The following is a 20,447-nucleotide window of genomic DNA, read 5'->3' as shown; positions in this document are numbered from 1 at the left end:
ATTTCCTCCCCTATGAGTTGAAGAAACATTCAAGAGAGTCAGAGAAAGTACTGTAAAAATGTACTGAGTGAGGACTCTTAGAAGGCAATTTGACATTTTACCTCTATTAAAGATGAAAACCAAAGACATTTAGGGCTAGATATGGGTTCTAATTCTAGCTTTGCCACTGTGGTGGAAACTGTGAACCACCCCACAGCTTCTGTTCTTCCTCCTTGAAGTGATAAGATCCCCTGGGCACCGGCTGGGCCCATGGCTGCCTATGTTCAGCCTTCTTTTCCCATCCTCCTTGGTAGATATATGTGGCCATGTAATTATTTGGGGGCCAACAGAAGTGAGGTGTGCATCTTCTGGCTCCCAGATGCTCTCATCTCCATTATCTGCCTGGAAAATGAAAATGAATGGAACATGGAAAGCCATGGGTTGAGGATGGCACTGATACCGACCAGGATTCTTGGCCTTCCCCAATCAATAGAAATTGACTATAGAGGCCAGACAAGAAATTCAGGCAAGGCTTTATTGGGTCCACTGCTGCAGCAGGTGAGGGGGAGCGAGAACAAGTAACAGGTCCCTGAGGGGGGTCAAGATTGCTCCTTATATGGGGTGAGGGTAGGGGTGTGTCCAGGGGTCGGGCTGGAGGGGTAGCTTAGGTGGTTTGCCCACCCCTTAGGTGGTGTTGTGTGCAGGGGGCATGCGCAGTACCGGGTTTTTGCTCCCGACCCACTGCTTTTGCTCTGGGTTCTTCAAAAGTGGCAGTGAGGTTTTTGGCCTCTTTGTATCTTTTGTCCAGAATTTGCCCCAACTGCGCATGCACCCAGTTATTTTCAGTCCCTTATAGTTTCTTTGTATTTTGTTGCTCGAGGAGAGGTGTGTCCAGGTGCAAGCACTGCAGCACTGCAGCAAAGGGCCCCAGGTCCCAGCCCGTCTCAGCACAATGACCCTGTTAGGCACAGACTGCTCACTTCTGAACTCTGAGACAGAAATAAACTTCTATCTTATTTAAGCCACTGCACTTTGAAGTCTCTTTGTTACAGCGACCTAGCCTGTACCCTAGTAATATAGCCACTTACAATCTGTGTAACTTGGGGCAAGTTATTTAACCTCTTCTAAGTTTCGGTTTCCTCATCCGTGAAATGGAATCATAACATTTACTTTGTAAGGCACTAAGAGGAATCAATGGGTTAAGAGATGTCATGTGCCAAATCTGTGCCTTACACACAACTAACGGTAGGTGACAACAGCAAAGATATGAAGGACTACTTAGGAAACTGCTTCCAAAGGCCTATGACATCAAGCAGCTATTGTGCCCACAAAGCCCCGAAGGTAGAAACGTGTATCTGCTTTTGAGAGAGCTATCAAAAGTTATCAGTAACAAAGTATTCAGGGAAAATCAGGGGTATCCTGTATTTTAGCCCAGCAGAAGAATTAAGATTAAATAATGTTTAATTAACTAGAGTTTAGCAAACTGCACTTAAATCTTTAAATAGTTCTTTAAATCTTGCTCCGTATTATTAAATGTTATACAAACACTAGTTATTTGCTTATGCTTAGTTGCCTGTATTGAGTTCCATGTTTGGATACAAAATACCTGAGTAGAAAATGACATGAATCGATACAGAACACCTAACCAGGGTAGGCTAAGAAAGAGACACACAAATGAACTGGAATCATCTATACTGGACACCCCACTTGATGCACAGAGTTCTACAGTCAATGGAGGCTATGCATGCCTCATGTCCCTTGCACATATTTCCCCCTTTTGACAGTGCCTTTATAAGTGATCATTATTGGTCCAATTATTGGCCCTCTGACAATGTGGATTCTTTTTATCTTTTACTGGTAGGACATGGTTAGACCGTACTCTTACAACTTCTGTAACCTTGAGATTTGCTGAATACTGGGGTTGAGATCCTTGGCCGCAAATTAAGATGACTACTGTGACTCTAGGGACTTCCCCCAAGGTTTTTCCGTGGGTTTCACATGTCACAAGATGCAGAAAAACCACAAGATTACATCACCCAGCAAAGACCAGCACCTCTGAAATGGGAGCATGGATCACATTACTAGGCTTAACTCCTTTCATGGGCCCGGGTAATCCCACTGCTTATAGTGGGATGTGAGCCAACTACGGCAATGGGAGGCTGAGCCAGAGGGCAATGAGTAAAGGTTCTGCACCATCTGTATACACTTTTATCATCATCTAACCTGTTAAAATGGATCTGAGGTCACGCTTTGCGCTGCACTTTGTGGAGGCATCGATAGGTATTCAGTAAGCCAGACTGGACTGTGCTTCCTCTAAGCGTCCTCAGGGTGCTACAACTGCCTCAGCGAAGGGGGGGGGGGGGGGTCTCTGGTGTGGCATCGTGCAGGACCCATGCCTTAGACTGAGAGGCCAAAGCTCAGGAGTTGCATCTATACAGAAGCAGTGTCAATATCCACAAACATCAGTCCAGGAATTAAAAAAAAGTCCCTCTGGTACATTGGTCTCAAGAGCCCAAGGCTTTATTTAGAGCAACGGCAAAAATCACTGCACTAAGGAAACAACAAACAACTCGGGACCTTTATTCTTGCTCTACTTCCCTGAATTGTTACTTACAGGTTCCCTTCCATCCATGGCTTCCATCCAGAGCCTCCGGTCCTCTTCAGACAATGCCTGCATGGTGATAACTCCGGGCCTGCGGAGAAACGAGGACACGGATGTGAACCCAGCGCCACAGGTAGAGAGATCCTGATGAAGGTGAGCCTTAAAGAAACATCTAAGTGACCGAGTGAGAGCCTGCTGGGGTTGACGGCACAGAGAAAGAGAGCACCCCTCACCTCTTCAGAGCCACCTTCCAGCCTCAGAAAGCAAAGCTATCACCCCAAAATCCCTCTCAATAAGCCCACCTCCCTCAGGGAGGTGGGAGGAAACACAGAAGACAGGACTCTACGTACAGGTAAGGGACACAGAGGAGTCAAGTGATTCCCTTCGGCGTTTGAGATCATATTCATTCCTCTTCTCCAAAATGCTTACTAGGGTCCTTTACTCCCAGTAGGAGTACAATAAACACGTTCTTAAGTGAAGAGAATTACTGGACTCAATAAAAAGAGGGGGAACATCCACGCTGGAGGGATCCTGGTCTAATATCTAGTCCAATGCTTCTAAACTGCTTTTGACATGAAAAAGTCTTATGGGGGTAATGGGCGTTATAATTAGTATTTAGTATATTTATATAATATGATTATACTAAATGTATACAGCATTTTTAAGTGAATCTTTACCATGACAGATGCTAAGGTCTTTACATGCATTAGCTCTTTTCACTCTCTCCTTGAAATCTGCTTGTTCTTTCAAATTGAGCACAAACCCTTCAGAAAGCATGCACACAGTATCAAATGGTGTTTGTTGCGTACCCCTTACAGATGTCACACAAGAAGAGGTGTGTGCCACAAACATGAACTTGGGAGAAGGGGCTACAAGTCCTCTATGCTCATTAATGCAGGAGTTCTTGACTTAGGGTCCACAGACGGGCCCCCGAGAGTCTAAAAGCCACCCTCCCTCACCAAATGTATATGTATTTTTCTGGACAAACAATTCAAACTGCAACCCACAAAAAGTTAAGAATTAATGACTCAAATCCTCATCTTTAAAGTTTGAGAAAGCCTAAAAGGGAGGCCAAAGTCCACTGAGCAAGAATTAAGACTGCAGCACTGCTCAGGATCACAGAAGAGTGTACACACACACACACACACACACACACACACACACACACACACAGAAACAAGCTCCGCGATGCCCTGCGCAGCACAAGCCTGGGCCCACAAGCACCAAAGCCTGTTCACTCAACCCACCTATAGTCACTGTTCCTGGCTTATTTCCATAGTTCCAATGAATAGGCTAGATCTATTAATACTTATGTTGAATGTATTTTAAATATCACATTTGTTTCTTTTCAGTCATCATCCCTCAACATCCCTAAAGAAAAAAAGTTTTCAAAGATGTGAACATGTAAGTAGAGAGGGGCTGGGGATGAGGGGCACTGGGGTGCGGGTGTGAGTGCGTGAGGTGGTGAACAAGGTTGGGGGGGGAGGGACAGAGAGACAGGGAGGGAGGAGCAGCGGGGGGGTGTGGGGGGGGGTGTGGGTGGGAGGGTGGGTAAGAGGGTGGATGAGAGGCAGGTGATGGGATGGACGCTGATTCCAGAGAGGGCAGTCACTCCTGTGAAGGCCACACTGGGTGCTGGTACCCAGACACAGTGACTCAGAAGACACAGTGACTCCCTGCACCGGCCAGGACACTCCCTCTTCTTCTCAGAAATTCTCATTCTCAGGCCCAAGTGCCCATTTCCCACCACTATCAGCACATCCAGTGTGTGTGACCAGCTGGGTATCTGCAGACTGCTGGCAGCCACAGCCCTACGGCCGGGGGCTGGGTGGACTGATTCTACTCTTCCACCTTAAAGCCACGCACAAAGCTTTAATGGCTTTGAGATAAAAAGTCTACAAAGCTGCAGTCCACTGTGGAACTCTCTAGTCCCTGGGCCTGGACCTTTGTGTGTTGCTCTAAACGTTGTTGTGCCTGGACCCCTGGCTTCAGAATCATGCATGCCCTTAGCATAGAGGTGCCCAGCCCAGCCCCACCTCACTGAACCTGAACTTCGGGGCTGGGCCTGCGAACTCGGATTTTAACCATCTCCCCAGGTGATCCTGAGGCACAGTTAGGTCTGAGGCCCCTCTGCTCACCCAGACGCCCCCCTTTTTCCTTCCTGTTCCCCCCACACTGGAGAGCAAAGACACCTTCCTCTCCCCGCTGGGGTAGAGCTACTCTCTACATGCCAACGTGTCTCCAGTTCATTTCCTGCTAGGTGTTCACCAGCAAACAGTGAGACCACAATAGCTGGCTAGCAGACCAAGGTCTCAGGGACCTCACAGATGTCACAGCAACTTCATGGCACACAGTGTGAAATTTCTACCCAGAGCCACAAAGAGGAAGTTCAGACAAACTCAGAGGCTGTGAAGGGTGGGCCACTTGGCCTTAGTAACCAGGAAAGTCAACAGGATTTGTTTTCATTTCGAGAAGAAATATCAAAATATACATTCTTTTCCACATGTGGTTTTGTTCTCCTTTTTTATTGTGGGAGGGGGTGGTGGAGAGCTGAATAAAGTAGATTTAACGCACTTGATTCTAATCCTATCACCCCAAGTTCAGAAAACTTTCTCTTAGCCTGGTGTATGTACATCTGGATCTGTATGTACTATCTTTTCTAGGCATCTAGAAAACACTCAGCTTCAAATTTCTTTTCCTTTATTACAACTTAAACCACTATTACATAAATCTCTTATGTGTGTAATTCCTAGAACCAAGGTAAATGGGTCAACTTTATTTTGGAATCAAGCAGTTAACTTCCTTTCCATATTTACTGTCCCTATGCCCCTACTAACCACCATCCCTCAAAACAAAAGAAAACAAGCAAAACTCTCAATGGCCCTACACATTCCATGTCAGTCCCTGTAAGACAGTATGTTTTCATTCAGGTATCAATTTAGTTCATTTCTGAAATGCATCTGGCTTTTCATAACAAAAGTGGAAAGAAAAAGAGAGGGAAAGAGACAGAACTCATGAGGTGGGAGTGTGGAATGAGAAAAGGAAAATATGACACAATAAAAGAGAATTGGAGTAAATGATCAGAGCTCTTTCCAGCTCTGCAAAGAATTGTGATCCTCAGATACAGAGAACAAACTAGTGGGTACTGGGGGGAAAAGAGTGAGAGGGGGGACAAAATAGGTGAAGGGGGTTAAGAGGTACAAACCACGAAATAAGTCATAGGGATGTAATGTACAGCACAGGGAATACAGTCAATATTTTATAATAACTTTGTATGGTATGTAGTCTATAAAAATATCAAATCACTATGTTGCACACCTGAAACTAATATTTTAAGTCAACTATACTTCAATTTAAAAAAAACAATTGTGACCCTATCAAACAATATAATAAAAGAACAACTACAATAATAATAACCCAGCACTGTGTGCCAGATAGTGTGCTAAGCATTATCTATTAATTAATTCATTTCATCTTCACAACTACATCATGAGGGAGGTATACTCTCATTATCCCATTTAGCAGATGAGAAGATCAAGCCTCAAATAGGTTAAGTACCTTGTCCACAGTTACAGAGCCAGGATCTGAACCAAGCAGTCTAATGCTTTGCCCTCAAGCACAAAGCCACAGGAAACGCGGAGATACTGCGGCCCCCAGAGAGCTCGTGTTGACCACCCATGTCCCTTGCCATCAAAAGGGACCAGACGCTCCTGCAAGGCCTCTAGTAAGCTCCTGCCTGGGATCAAATGAGGGCGAATGATAAAGAGCTCTGTGAAACCTAAAGTGCTTCATAAATATGAGGGCTCAGGACACCACTGTAGGCAAACAGCCAATCCAAAAACAGGAATCCAATAATGGCCAGTGTGACTGTGGCTTACTTTCTACAGCAGTCGTTCTCTACATTTTTTTCTGCCTCTAAATACCCAAGAGATGGAAAGGCAATGAGTTTTGTAAAAGAACACAAAAAGCACTAATCATAAAAAATAAGGATAAATTGGACTTCACCAAAATAAAGAACTTCCAGTCATCAAAAGGTACTATTAAGAGAGTAAGAGAAGATGTTTGTGATGTTTATCTCCAATGAGATGAATATCCAGAATATGCAAAGAATGCCAACAAATAAATAGGAAAAAAATGAACAACCCAATTAATAAAATGGATAAAAGACTTGAATAGGCATTTCATAAAAGAGGACACACCAGTGGTCACAAGCATAAGAAACAGGGTGAACATGATGACTCATCAGGAAAATGCAATTAAAACCACAATGAAATAAAACAAACACCCTTCTGAATGGAGAGCATTCAAAAGACCACCAATAACAAGTACTGGCAAGAATGCAGAGTTGCTGGAACTCTCATACACTGCTAGCGAGAGAATACAGTGATAAAACCACTTTGGAAATATCTACTAAAACTAAATGGACACCTGCCTTCTGATCTAGCAATTCTACCTCTAGATTTATCCCCTAGAGAAATGAGCACATACGTCCACCAAAAGACACATTCGAGAATACTCAGTTTTATTCATAATGGCCAAATTTTGCAACAACAAAAAGCCAAATATCCATTCATAAGAGAATAAACTGTTGTATATTTAAACAATGGAACAACAGACAACAACAGAAAAGAACCAACTACTGCAACAACATGAATGAATTTCATAGATATAATAATGAGGGAAAGAAGCCAGACACAAAAGACTACCAACGGTGTGATTCCATTTATATGATGTTCAAATACTCACAAAAGTCATCTGTGGTGACTGAAGTCAGAACAGTGATTTTGTCTTGGGGAAGGAGTAGGGGCAGTGATTGGGAAGCGGCCCAAGGAGACCTTCTGGGGTAACAGAAATGTTCTATAACTTGACCTGGGTGGTCACGCAGGTGTGTGTGTGTGTATGTCTGTGTGTGTCTGTGTGTGTAATGTCATTAAGACACAGGCTTAAGATTTATGCATTTCACTCTGATTACACCTCAATAAAAATAAGGAAGTTTTAAAAAAACCCAAGATATACTACTTCTCATCTAAGCTCAGTAGTTATCCTGACTCTAGTGCTTCCTAGCAGACAAGTAATCGAACTACTCTATGCTATTCTTTAAAAGGCAGATAATGAGTGCCTACCTCATGGGGTTGTTGTGAAGGTTAAGTGAAATATGTATAAGGCATTTCAAAGTGTCAGACACAGTAAATGCTCCAAAAATTAGTTGTTATCACAGGGGCAAATGAGCGGCAGGTCAGTGGAAGGAATGGACGGCAAGTGTCACTACAGTCAAAATTATGGAGGGAGAAGAGCAGGTTAAAAAGGAAAAGAAATGAGCCATGGTGCTTCTGATATGCATGACCCCACCCCCAAAACACTGTCACACAGCACTGAAAAATCACACCTCTACCAGAAAGCAAGCCAGGCCAAAGACTGACATACAGGTTCTGACATCACAGCCATTTCCTTTTTCCTCCTGAATAAAGCATCACAGTGGCCTACTTCCCCCTTTTGGAATTAATGTCCGATAATTGACAAGGACAAAGAAGGGGTCTTCAGCAAATTCTAGAAAATCTGCCAGGGTGCTCCCACTACCCACCAGATGAGAGAAGGAACAAATAACTTACAATCCTTTCTGTGGCTCAATCCTAAAATTCTATATCAAATACAGCACCTCCTGTTCACTCTGAATATGTCCTTGGTTAGTGCTATATCTGGATCAGCTTGAGAAGCATGAACAAGGATCTGCAACTTTCTCTAAGCACCTCACCTCTCACACTACATAGGCGATGCAAAAAATAGTTATTCACCTATCACAGGGCAAACTGCTACCTACCGCCCTATCTCCTTCCGACTCTGGCCTCCACAAAGGGCCCTCATAAATCAATACATAGTTTATCGGCACATCCAGGAACCTGGGACTACTGATGTCAGCTCACAGCCTTCTCATCAGCCAGGAGCAAGCAGAATCACAACCAGCCCTGATTCCAGGCTTACTCGACAGCCTCCCTACTCTAATCTTATTCCTGAATCTGAGTCAACAATGGTGATCTCAGTGGCTTGGCAATTCACCCACTTCCTATTGGACCAGGAAATGCTATTACTAACTCACTCCACCCCACTGAAACAAACACTCAGAATCTAACAGTACTGTTCTTTCTAAATCGACCTCCAAAGATCTTGGGTTTATTCATTCATAAGACTATAAATCTTCTGCTGGCAAGAGTTCATTCCCCAGCTTCTATCCACACTGTGGCACATTTAAGGGTCAAGTTCAGAGTAAAAGAAGGACTGTGGCATCCACAGAAACACATGTACTCACAGCCTGTACATGAAACCTACCTCACTACGTTTAGATAGGAAGACAGAGGGAAACAATGAAGGTCTGGAGAATGGACTGCCATCCACAGGTGAAAAGAGATACGCAAGCGCCAAAGGAAGTGGTCCTTTGCTTTTAAAGTGCTACTTGGAAAACTGGTCCTTAGCCGTTCCTTGGCAATTTTAAGTGTTCAAGGTTTCAGTAGACCTTCATTTACACAAACATATGGCAGATCTTCATTTACACAAAGATATGGCCAACGCAGGATAATACTGGAGAATGACATCTCTTCCGTGTGTGTATGAAATTACAGAGTCAAACATCTATAGTGACCAGGCAAGTAAGCAAAATGAGTGAAACTGGATAAGATTCTTCCCTGCCCCAAGGAAAATAGGCTTGGTCTCATTTTCCTTAAAACATGCACCCTGTTATTCTTTTGCACTTTTGCTTTCTGATAGAGTCATAGGAACAAAGGGGGTTTCCCCTCTATGAGAAAAACAACAGTGCAAATGCAAGGCAAAGTGGCAGCTGTCCCCTGAGATCATGATGGGGGACAACAGGGCATGGTGGAGACTGCAGCAAAGTGAAGAGCACACACCCCACCCAAAGGAGGCATCTGCCATTCAGCCGTATAAACAGCTGGCACATGGGAACTCACGATCAACATTTACAGATTTTTCCCATTTTAAAATGTTGCCTTAAACAACTCAAGCCAAACCAAACATGTCTGTGGACCACCAGCCTGCGATTTCTGGGGTCTGTGCTCGTCCTTCTCTGCCTCTCCCTACCTGAGCTCCACCCCAGGCCATCACCACATGTTATAATGTCATCTCGTGCACCAGGACCAACAATGATGCATGTCTGTATTCTTGATGCACCTCACAGTCCAACTCAGCAGAAGACTTTCCAGTTCATCAATGAAGGGGGAACCTGGGATACTTTCCCATTTTTTCCAATACTGAGGACCCAGTGTCATCACAGGAGGGCAACGTTCATCTACTATCTGGAGACAAAAATTTATGAATCTGCAGAACTATGCATGCTCTGAGATAATCAACCATTGATGATCCTTGTGCATTACATATCCTTGCACATGAGAAGAATACATATGGCATGGTAACCTGGGTGGGGTACCGGTGAGAGAAACAGAACGTGAGAGGGAAACCAGACGTTGCAAACCAGTGGCCCACCAACTGCAGCTAAGGTTTACTGAGTGTTTATTATGGGCCAAGCACTGGGCTAAGGACTTTGCTTGCATTATCATTTGTTCCTTGCAATGAAGTAGTACTATCATTATACTTCTTTTAAAAATTGAGACTCAGAAATGACTTGCACAATCTTGCACTGCTAGGTAGCAGGAAAGCCTCAACTTGAACCCAGTCTGCCTGACTCTAAAGCAAGGCCCATACTTTAAGCACAACACTGTACTGCCCCCTTGTGCAGGCAGAGTCTGTGCCCTGGGGATCCAGGGTGACCAGTTCCTTAGGAGGAAGGAGGGAGGGAGGGTAAGAAGGCACTTCTCTCTTTCATTCTCTCTCTCTCTGGAGGAAGGAAAGGCGAGAGGGAGGAAGGGACTTCCTCTCCCCGCCCCCCACCCCAAACACACATACACACACACACACTCACACACACACACACCCCTTAAGAAGTTTTCAGAAGCAGGCTTCTAATCAATTATTTAGAAAGGATCTGATCCTAATGAATGAATGAACCATAACGTATTATAACCTACAGCAGTGACGTCCTGGGAGGAAAGGTCCTAAAATAATTAGGACCATAGCAATGATCATAGTCTGAAGAGTAATATTGCCAATCACATCAGATAATTTCCTATATTTTTATTTTAAAGGAGACTGAAGTCATGAAACATCAGGAAGCCCAGACAAAGACATCTTTGGCACATTAAGTTACATGGTCTTAAATGAAACATATTGAGTGCCAGTGGTGCGCATGCCATGGGCACCGAGAACACAGGAGTAAGCAGATTTCAACGCCCAGCACCAGGAGAAAGCATTATTAATTGCCAGGATGAGTAACTCTCAGGGGGAATGCAAACACTTGTTATTTTGATAACAAACTATGAAAAATACTCTAATTCAAGAAATCTTCTAGGTCATTTATCAATTTTTCTTTGTTAGTATTCTATCTCATGATGATCAGACATGCAGGTAAGTGGAGTTTGCTGCTTGAACCGTCTCCTTTCTTTGGACTTCTGTAATAGCAAAATTTTGGTTTCGATTTTTAAAAAATAAACTCATTTTATATTTAGAAACTGGCAAATAAACTGGTATACTCAATCAATAAAACTCCAAATTTCACTATGCAGGCTAAAGAACAGAAACAGTAATAAGAATAGAAATAAGTAACAGAAATAATATAAATAAGGTTGCCTTATTTCACACCACCGTCCATTAACCAACACATCCCACTCTTACTTAAACCGGAATCAAACAGCGAATGCTTTCTCATTTAATTTTTTAAAAGGGAAAAAACCCAGTGATTTAAACAATACATGAATTCTAAAGATTCTAAGAACTTCTTAGCTAGCTCATTTTACAGAACAGCCAAGGAGCAATTCAGAAAGTACAATATTTCCCCCACACACACCCCCACCCAAATCATGGAAGTCAGAGCAGGAGAACACCCTCTGAGGAAGGAAAAAGCCATTTCCTCTCCAAAATGTCAATGGCACTGAGACCAGCACTCTAACCAACCAGCAGGAAGGCAAAATCAAATATTATTTCAAACAAGGGGTGAGAAGGGGAGGGGAGGGGAAGTTTGAAACCAGGAAAAATGGATTCATCTGTTGCAAAAGATAAAGACAGGCCACACCAAGAGGGAAAAGCACGACTGGCTGGTTCTCAGCACACACACTGGACCGTCCCAATCACTCATCTGTTTTCATCATCCTCAAATAAGCTGTCCCTGACGCAAAGAGCCCGACACTTGAGCTCAGAAAGCAAGGTTAAATGTAACGTTTAAACAGAAGTTACATTAACTGAGCATGCTTGCTTCTGCAGGAAACTGGGTATGAAATGATCTATCACAAAAGGGTGGGAGGAAGGAATTTCTAGAGAAAGAATGAGTCACTTAGAATACGCTTCCTTTAAGAGGTAATAGTCACATGATGATTTCTTCCACTGAAACACACACACACACACACACACACACACACACACGCACCACTGACTACTAAATGTCAATGTATAAAGGACAGCTAATTTTCAACGGGACCAGCTAATAGTTACTAATACATATACAAAACTGCCATCTAGAGGCTGAGCACTGAAACAAAGTCTGTTACATAAGATGATCCTTTTTGGAAAACACACAGTCTTAATACTCACACAATCTCACGAAGACGCACAAACAAATACATGCACACACACCACATACAAAACTAAAAGAGTATTATTTTAACTTAAAATTAGTACGGTTTCCTTTTGAGACCATAAATTGGAAGGAGGGGCTTAAACCTTTTATCTTGTATAGGAAATATAGATAAATAACGGGTTATCGCATATACAGTTTGAAAACAGATTCTTCCCCTGGCAGCCCCATTGCGGATATACACTTGAAGCACCTGTATTCACCCTCAGCTTATAGATGACTTGAAGAGTCATGGCACTATAGGAAAAAGGCACGCCATCAAAATGAAACAAACGGGCTCAAAGAAATACCCTCCAAAGCTATGGTTCACCATTAAGAACAAGGAAGTCCCGGGTTTTAGGGTAGAGCGAAAAACTTCAAAGGAACAACCTCTTCCGACAGAACTACATCAGGGAAGAATATTACAGCATTCCACCTTCAAAATAATCCTGCAAGGTAGGTATGATTAGCCTCACCTTACAGATGTGATTAAACCACCAGCCCAGACTCACACAGCTAGTAAAGAAGCAGATCTCAAATTCAAACTTAGGGCTGCTCGATCTTTTACCAGCATCATGCAGCCTTCTATAAAAATGGACTTGAAATAAGAGTGGTGACTCATTGGAGGGTTGGGGTAGATTATTCCGATTTTCCATTAATCTTTCTAGCCGCCACTATTCTTACCAATCTCCCATTTTCCTGTTTTTTTTTTTTGTCCTACCTATACAGAAATGTAGATTGTGTGTGTACTCGCTCAAATTTTAGTTTAAATATCAACTAACATGATTCAGCTCCTGTAGTCTCTTACACAGTACTTCACCAAAGTCCCGAAGGAAAGAACAAAATAATCTAACTCAAAAATTGCATTACCATAAAAAACAAAATTGAACAACCACATGCACACAGTACTGGATTAAAAGCTGGATAAAATGACGTTATTCTGCCTCTGGGAGCAAATTACCTGAGACAGATATTTAGAATTGAACAGAGTTATATAAAACATACCTAATTAAACAACCAGCCAACCAATACAAAGAAAAGCTCGTACACTGTGCAAATACACAGTACACGGTGGGACGCGAGGATAGAGTTGACAGTGGGTATGACATGCCAGGCTGGGACTGGTTCAGAAGAAAGCTGTCTCTCTTCACCTATTCGTGGAAAGCTCACAGAAGGAGGACTCTGGATTTGGTTTGCAAGAAAAATCAGATGACTTTTAAGAAGAAAAGTCCATTAGATTCCTAATGCTTCATTAAACTTTATATCTCCACGGTCAGTAGAGTCTCCAGTATGTAGTTATGGTTAATAAATGAGGAAGGGAGGGGAGGAGAGAGGGAATGAAAATTCAGGGCATTCTAGTCATGCCATCATTCTCTGTAAGAGTAGAAGGGTGAAGTCCTTCTGTGTGTTACATCTTCCCTACAGCATTCTGGTCCTCCAAGTTTGCTGGAACACTCAACATACCAGTATTTATACCTTCAGTTGCACGAATGTATGTGTATGTGTCTGCCCATTCTACAATCAACGGTAAGATCCATGAAGGCAAGGACTATGCTTGTCTTGGTCCCCGTGACACCACTAGCACCCAGTACCCCTGTCATCCTAATAAGCTGTCCTTTGCTGTCCACCTCTGGAGAGTACCAAGGGTGGGAATGGGGCACTCAACACTCTACACAACGTCTTCAAATGTATGGACTTCTGTTGGGGTCAGTTAGTCCTGGAAAACATAAAGCATTCTAATTATTTCCTTTCCCCAAGTATAAACACCACCCCTCAAGAGACTACATTGATTCAGTGCATCAAAAAGAAGCCTTTTGTTTCTATTATCTTCCATATGGTTTAGTGGTCCCTCCTGGAAGACATTTGGGAGAAAATACCCATGTGTCACATACATCTGTGAGACATCTCTTAAAGATAAACAAATGCAGAGATGCTGGGAGATGACTACCACCATGATTCTTTAGCTTAAACAAATATTTCCCCTACATTTGCTCATTCATTTCCATAAGTTACTGCACGGTGGAGTTAATTGTTCAAAGTGACTGAAGACAGACATTGGCAAGTATCACACGCCACTACCCCTAAGAGCTGCTTTTAGATGAAGTCCCATTTTTACCCAGGAATTTTACACTAAGCTCCCTCAAAAAGAGTTAACACGCTTTAAAGAAAAAATGATAAATCTATTCTTTAGTCCATTAACCAATATAACATATAAACTTTCAAATGTTTGGTTCTATGGTAAGGTAATACAGAGGCACCAAAGAATGCTTCTTTATTAAGGGATAAGAAAGGATGACTTTTTAAAAAGCTAATGAAAGCTTAGGCTACCGTAAAGAGTATCCAGAATAAGGAAGATAATTTACGTGAAAGGGCTGCTTTGTGAAGTGGGGCTCCTTGTCAATGGGATTGTTTAAGGAGTGTGTGTTGGGCCATCCATCTAAAAGGCTGTCAGGGGACCCTTTCATGGCTGCTTCAGTGAGAAAGGCCCTCTTATTCAATACTGTATTGGTTTTCTAGGGCTGCTGTAAAAAGACCCACAAACTGAGTGGCATAAACAACAGAAGTATATTATCTCACAGGTCTAGAGGCTAGAAGTTCCAGCGCAAGGTGTCAGCAGATGGACACTAAAGAAAATACTGCCAACAGTAACCTAATCTTTGAGACCAAAGACGACAACCTATATAGAAAATGCAGAGAAGGGGTTTCATTGATGTTCTGTGTTATTTCGGGTGATGGCCAGTCAGGTGTGACCACAAGAGGAGACACAGAAGGGGCTCAGGCAAACCACGTTTCTTATATTCACAGGTGTTAGAAACAGGACACTTGGCACACCACACAGGGCCACGTGGGAAAGCACCAGCATCATCCAGGAGGCAGAAGTGGTCGGAGGGGAGAGCCTAGACCACGACCTTTGTTAAGAGTTTCTGCAGCAAAGGCAAGGCAGGGATAGGTAAACCGTTTAGGAGTGGCTGGTTTGAATAATTTCACAGGTGCTAATAGGCTGTGGGAGTGGTCCCTAGGTGTCTGGTAGAGGAATATTGCCTCTTGGGCTGTTGGAGCCAGTAGAGGCGCTGTGGCTCTGGACCGGAAGTCCACACATCAATGGCGCTCACCATGCTGAGCCCTCGGCTGACTCTAAGAACTGGTCGGCCCCGAAAGGGGCAGGCTCTCCCCAGGCAGAAAGCATCACAATACACAGAACATCAAAACTACAAATAATACAACAGTATTATCTACTCCCCTCCTGCTTATTAAGAGGAGATTTAGCAGCCTCATTCTGCACCACAACTGCAGCCCCTCCACTTCATGCCAAGGGAACCAGAGATGATGACCTAGAAGAAATCGACTTCCCAAACCCACTCAGTATGCTGAATGTGACACATTTGCTCTCAGCTTATAATTGGGACGTGCAAAGCTTTTCTGGGCATAATACAGGGGGAAGGTGGTAGGAAGTGTTGGCAAGGGTGGAAATGAGATGGAGGAACCATGGTGAGTTTTAATTGCCTAAAAAGCAACTCTCAGCAACTTCTGGGAAACTTCTGAAGAAGAAAACAATTCAGCTTCAGAAAGAATCATTGACCTCATTTCCAAATCTAACAAGAGCTGCAATGCAGGGCACTGCCCTCACCCAGGTAGTCCTGCAAACAGACAATCATCTCTGGAAACTATTCGGCTGACCAGCATCAAACAACTGGCTCCATTTCCACACAAACACATCTGCTAATCCATCTTTCATGGATTCCAACAATACAAACTGGATCTGGATTCCAACAATACGAACGCCAGTAAATTCCATGCTTAGAATAGAGGAGATGCCTACAAGGGCTTAAAGCATCCTGACTCAGGATTTGTTTAAAGTCAAGAATCATCTTAGTTTGAGGCACACTTTTTGCAATCCCCCTTTGCTACCCCAATTCAACCTACCTCACCATACAGCCCTTCTCCACTCCCTTCCCCTCTCACAACCCACACATGGTGAACGATTGGGGTACTCTCTTTTCTTTACAAATGATATTGACTTCTCTGCATTTAGAGTCTAGCTTTTGAAATATCAAGTCAGGTAAACATGCAGGACATACTAATTAACAAATAATAAAGGCTAACTGTTGAGCTTTTATTATTTGCCAGTCTGCCAAGTGTTTTACATGCCTTCTCTTCTTGAATCCTGACAATGCTAGGAACCAGGTACTATAACCATCTCCATTTTCCAGAGAATGAAATCAAGGCCCTGCAAGATTAAGTGACTTGCCCAAAGTCACATGGCTACTAAGCAGCAAAGTCAAAATTTAGATCCGGGTTGCCTGACTTGAGAGCCAAAGCTGTAATAACTAGACTGCTAATGAGACACGGTTAGTTTCCATGAACATCTGATTTAGGCTAAACAGGCATGCTCTCTCCACGGGCGCTCTAGCAGCCTCAGGGGCCACAACACAGGGACACATCATGCCACAAGAAGGCATTTCAAACCTGGCAGCACATGGAGCAGCACACGCCAGGTGGTACTCGCACTCCAGATCCTCTAGAGCTCCCGTAAAGTGGCCACAGGTAAACGTCCCAGAGAGGGTAGATACTGGCTTGACAAAGTGGTGTAGCTTTTTTTTTTTTTTTTAACAAAGGGGATAAATTAACAGCATTATAGGACAATCATGCTGAGATTTAAGGATCTTTGTGCTAGCACTGCTGATCTTGAATAGACAGCTCAAATAAGCTTAACTCATGGCTTTCATTCAAAGAATTAACCTGTTGCCAAGTAAAGTGTCTCAAAGAACTGGAATGCTGTCAAACTAGCTTAACACCATGAAGTGGTACAACTTAATGAGACTGTAAATCTTGAGGAACACAACACAGAGCTCCCTCTCCTAAGGCTGATGTCGAAAGTGGTTTGCTTTCTTTCCTGGATGCACACACACAGTGGGAGGCGAAATACTGTAACTAAAAAAAAAAATTTTTTTTGAACATTTTTATTGGAGTATAATTGCTTTACAATGTTGTGTTAGTTTCTGCTGTATAGCAAAGTGAATCAGCTATATGTATACATATATCCCCATATCCCCTCCCTCTTGCGTCTCCCTCCCACCCTCCCCATCCCACCCCTCTAGGTGGTCACAAAGCACTGAGCTGATCTCCCTGTGCTATGTGGCTGCTTCCCACTAGCTATGTATTTTACATTTGGTAGTGTATACATGTCAATGCTATTCTCTCATAAAAGCTTTTTCTCTAATTGATAGAACTTCTTCCACTTTTCCCTTTACCTAACTCCTTTTGAATCATTACATAAAAATTTTTAAGTAAAAAATCTTAAATAGCTGAAACAGTCATGCTAAACAGTCAGTTTTCTTTAAACATATATTCATCCTCCTGAGACATAACACATATTCCCAAGAAGGGAAGCCCTGACATTAAAATTAAACCAACCAATCAGGGGCTCAGGGCTGAATCTATAGGATGGGGAGGCTATACTGATTCTTGCAAATCAGTAACTGGCCTGAGGTCTATATGGAGAAGGGAAAGAGGGGGAAAAAAACAGAAAGTTTTGAATGAATGGAAAAGAAATCCAAATTCGGCAATATTTGTTCCTGAGAAAAAGTGTGACAACTACTCACCTGTCTACTGCTTCCACATCAAAGCAAAACCGCTTCTCAATAGAGTCTGTTTTCCGCCGTGTGCAGGATTTGAGGGTGACTGATTCATCTTCCCCCTGTTGGGAACACACAGACTATCAAGATGAGGCCAGAACTCGGGCCATGCTCCTCTCCAGGACAAACGTGCCACATAAACAGAAGCGATCATTTCATCTTCTCAAACCTGAGTGTTCAGGACCACAGGAGGTGGAAGGTTGGTCATAAACCTTCTCAGACCACAGCCTCATGCAAATAAAATCTGTAAGCCATGTTTAATACTTAGAGCCCAATGTCTTGAGTACTAATAGATCATGATGGTACAGCATCAACCCATGCTAGGTTAAATTCTTGTTGATATTGGCTTAAATAGGTTTAATTTATAGGTTTGATAAGAGTTGAAACAAGATCACCTTGAGGTCTCCTTCCAACTCTGGACTTCTATGACCTTGGTTCAATGGTCACTTCTCAGGAAAACATTTCTGGACCGGGTCAAACACCCCCAGACATGTTCACATAGCACCATGTACCCCTCCTTCCCTCACAGCACTGATCACAGGTGAGATTTGCTGTTGCTGTAAGTGATGATTCAAATAATGTCTCTTTCCTCAACAGGCTCTAAGCTCCTTGAGGGCATACTGTACTGTGTCTGTTTTTGCTTACCCTTGTGTCCCCAGAGACCAAAAAGGCCCTGGAACAGAGTAGGTGTGCAATAAATATGTTTTAACAGCTTTATTGAAGTATAATTTTTAAATGTATAATATATTGTACATGTTCAAGCATACAACTTATGAGTCTTGACATCTGTATACATCTGTGAAATCATCACCACAATCAAGGTAGTAAACATTTCCATCAGCCCCAAAAGTTTCCTGGTAAGTCCCTGGTAATCCATCATCCCTCCACCCAGTCCATTCCCAGGCAAACACTGAATCTGTTCTCTGTCATCACAAATTAGTTTCCACATTCTGTAACTTTATACAAATGGAATGCTCCTTTACGTCTGACTTCTTTCACTCAGCATAATTCGTTTACGATTCACTCATGTTGTACAAATCAAGTTTCTTTTTGCAAATGATATGACCAATAAGGGGTTAATATCCAAAATATAAAAACAGCTCATGCAACTCAACAACAAAAAAAGCAAACACCCCAATTAAAAAATGGGCAGAAGACCTGAATAGACATTTTTCCAAAGAGGAAACGCAGATGGCCAACAGGCACATGAAAAGACGCTCAACATCACTCAACATCAGAGAAACACAAATCAAAACCACAATGAGATATCACCCCACTCCTGTCAAAATGGCTATCATCAAAAAGACCACAAATAGGGGCTTCCCTGGTGGTGCAGTGGTTGAGAGTCTGCCTGCCGGTGCAGGGGACACGGGTTTGAGCCCTGGTCTGGGAAGATCCCACATGCCGCGGAGCGGCTGGGCCCGTGAGCCACAGCTGCTGGGCCTGCGCGTCTGGAGCCTGTGCTCCGCAACAGGAGAGGCCGCGATGGTGGGAGGCCCGCGCACCGCGATGAAGAGTGGCCCCCGCTTGCCACAACTGGAGAAAGCCCTCGCACAGAGGCGAAGACCCAACACAGCCATAAATAAATTAATTAATTAATTTAAAAAAAAAAAAAAGACCACAAATAACAAATGTTAGTGAGGATGTAGAGAAAAGGGAACCCTTGTACACTGTTGGTGGGAATGTAAATTGGTGCAGCCACTGCATAAAACTGTATGGAGGTTCCTCAAAAAACTAAAAATAGAACTATCATATGATCCAGCAATTACACCCCTAAGTATATATCCAAAGAAAATGAAACATTAATTCAAAAAGATACATGAACCCCAATGTTCATAGCATTATTTACAATTGCCAAGATATGAAAGCAAGCTAAGTGCCCATCAACAGATGAATGGATAAAGAAGTAGTGGTGTACAATGTTCACTGCAGCTCTGTTTACAAGAGCCAGGACATGGAAGGAACCTGAGTGTTCATCGACAGATGAATGGATAAAGAAGATGTGGCACATATATACAATGGAATATTACTCAGCCATAAAAAGAAATGAAATTGAGTTATTTGTAGTGAGGTGGATGGACCTAGAGTCTGTCATACAGAGTGAAGTAAGTCAGAAAGAGAAAAACAAATACCATATGCTAACACATATATATAGAATCTAAAAAAAAAAAAAAAAAAAAAGGTTCTGAAGAATCTAGGGGCAGGATAGGAATAAAGACACACGTAGGGAATGGACTTGAGGACACGGGGAGGGGGAAGGGGAAGTTGGGACGAAGTGAGAGAGGGGCATGGACATATATACACTGCCAAATGTAAAATAGATAGCTAGAGGGAAGCAGCCGCATAGCACAGGGAGATCAGCTCAGTGCTTTGTGACCACCTAGAGGGGTGGGATAGGGAGGGTGGGAGGAAGACACAAGAGGGAGGGGATATGGGTATATATGTATATGTATAGCTGATTCACTTTGTTATACAGCAGAAACTAACACACCATTATAAAACAATTATACTCCAATAAAGACGTTAAAAAAAAGAAAAAGTAGTGGTGTATACACATACA

At 42.9% G+C, this 20,447-nt stretch overlaps 1 protein-coding gene across 6 annotated transcripts in view; it reads right to left on the bottom strand.

Annotated features, from left to right (window-relative positions):
- ARHGAP26 (Rho GTPase activating protein 26) overlaps window positions 1-20,447 on the bottom strand; it is a 496,856-nt gene that overhangs the window by 324,649 nt on the left and 151,760 nt on the right. For all 6 annotated transcript variants that reach the window (XM_061189774.1, XM_061189777.1, XM_061189778.1 and 3 more), the window contains exons 10-11: window positions 17,855-17,949; window positions 2,594-2,672 (exon numbers count right to left, since the gene is read on the bottom strand). In XM_061189774.1, coding sequence (XP_061045757.1) covers window positions 2,594-2,672; window positions 17,855-17,949 — 174 coding nt within the window. The remainder of the gene's footprint in view (window positions 1-2,593; window positions 2,673-17,854; window positions 17,950-20,447) is intronic.

The sequence above is a fragment of the Eubalaena glacialis genome, chromosome 4, assembly GCF_028564815.1.
Source record: "Eubalaena glacialis isolate mEubGla1 chromosome 4, mEubGla1.1.hap2.+ XY, whole genome shotgun sequence".
NCBI classification, from domain to species: Eukaryota; Metazoa; Chordata; class Mammalia; order Artiodactyla; family Balaenidae; genus Eubalaena; species Eubalaena glacialis.
The sequence above is the reverse complement of the archived record's forward strand: the minus strand, read 5'-3'. Positions and strand labels throughout refer to the sequence as shown.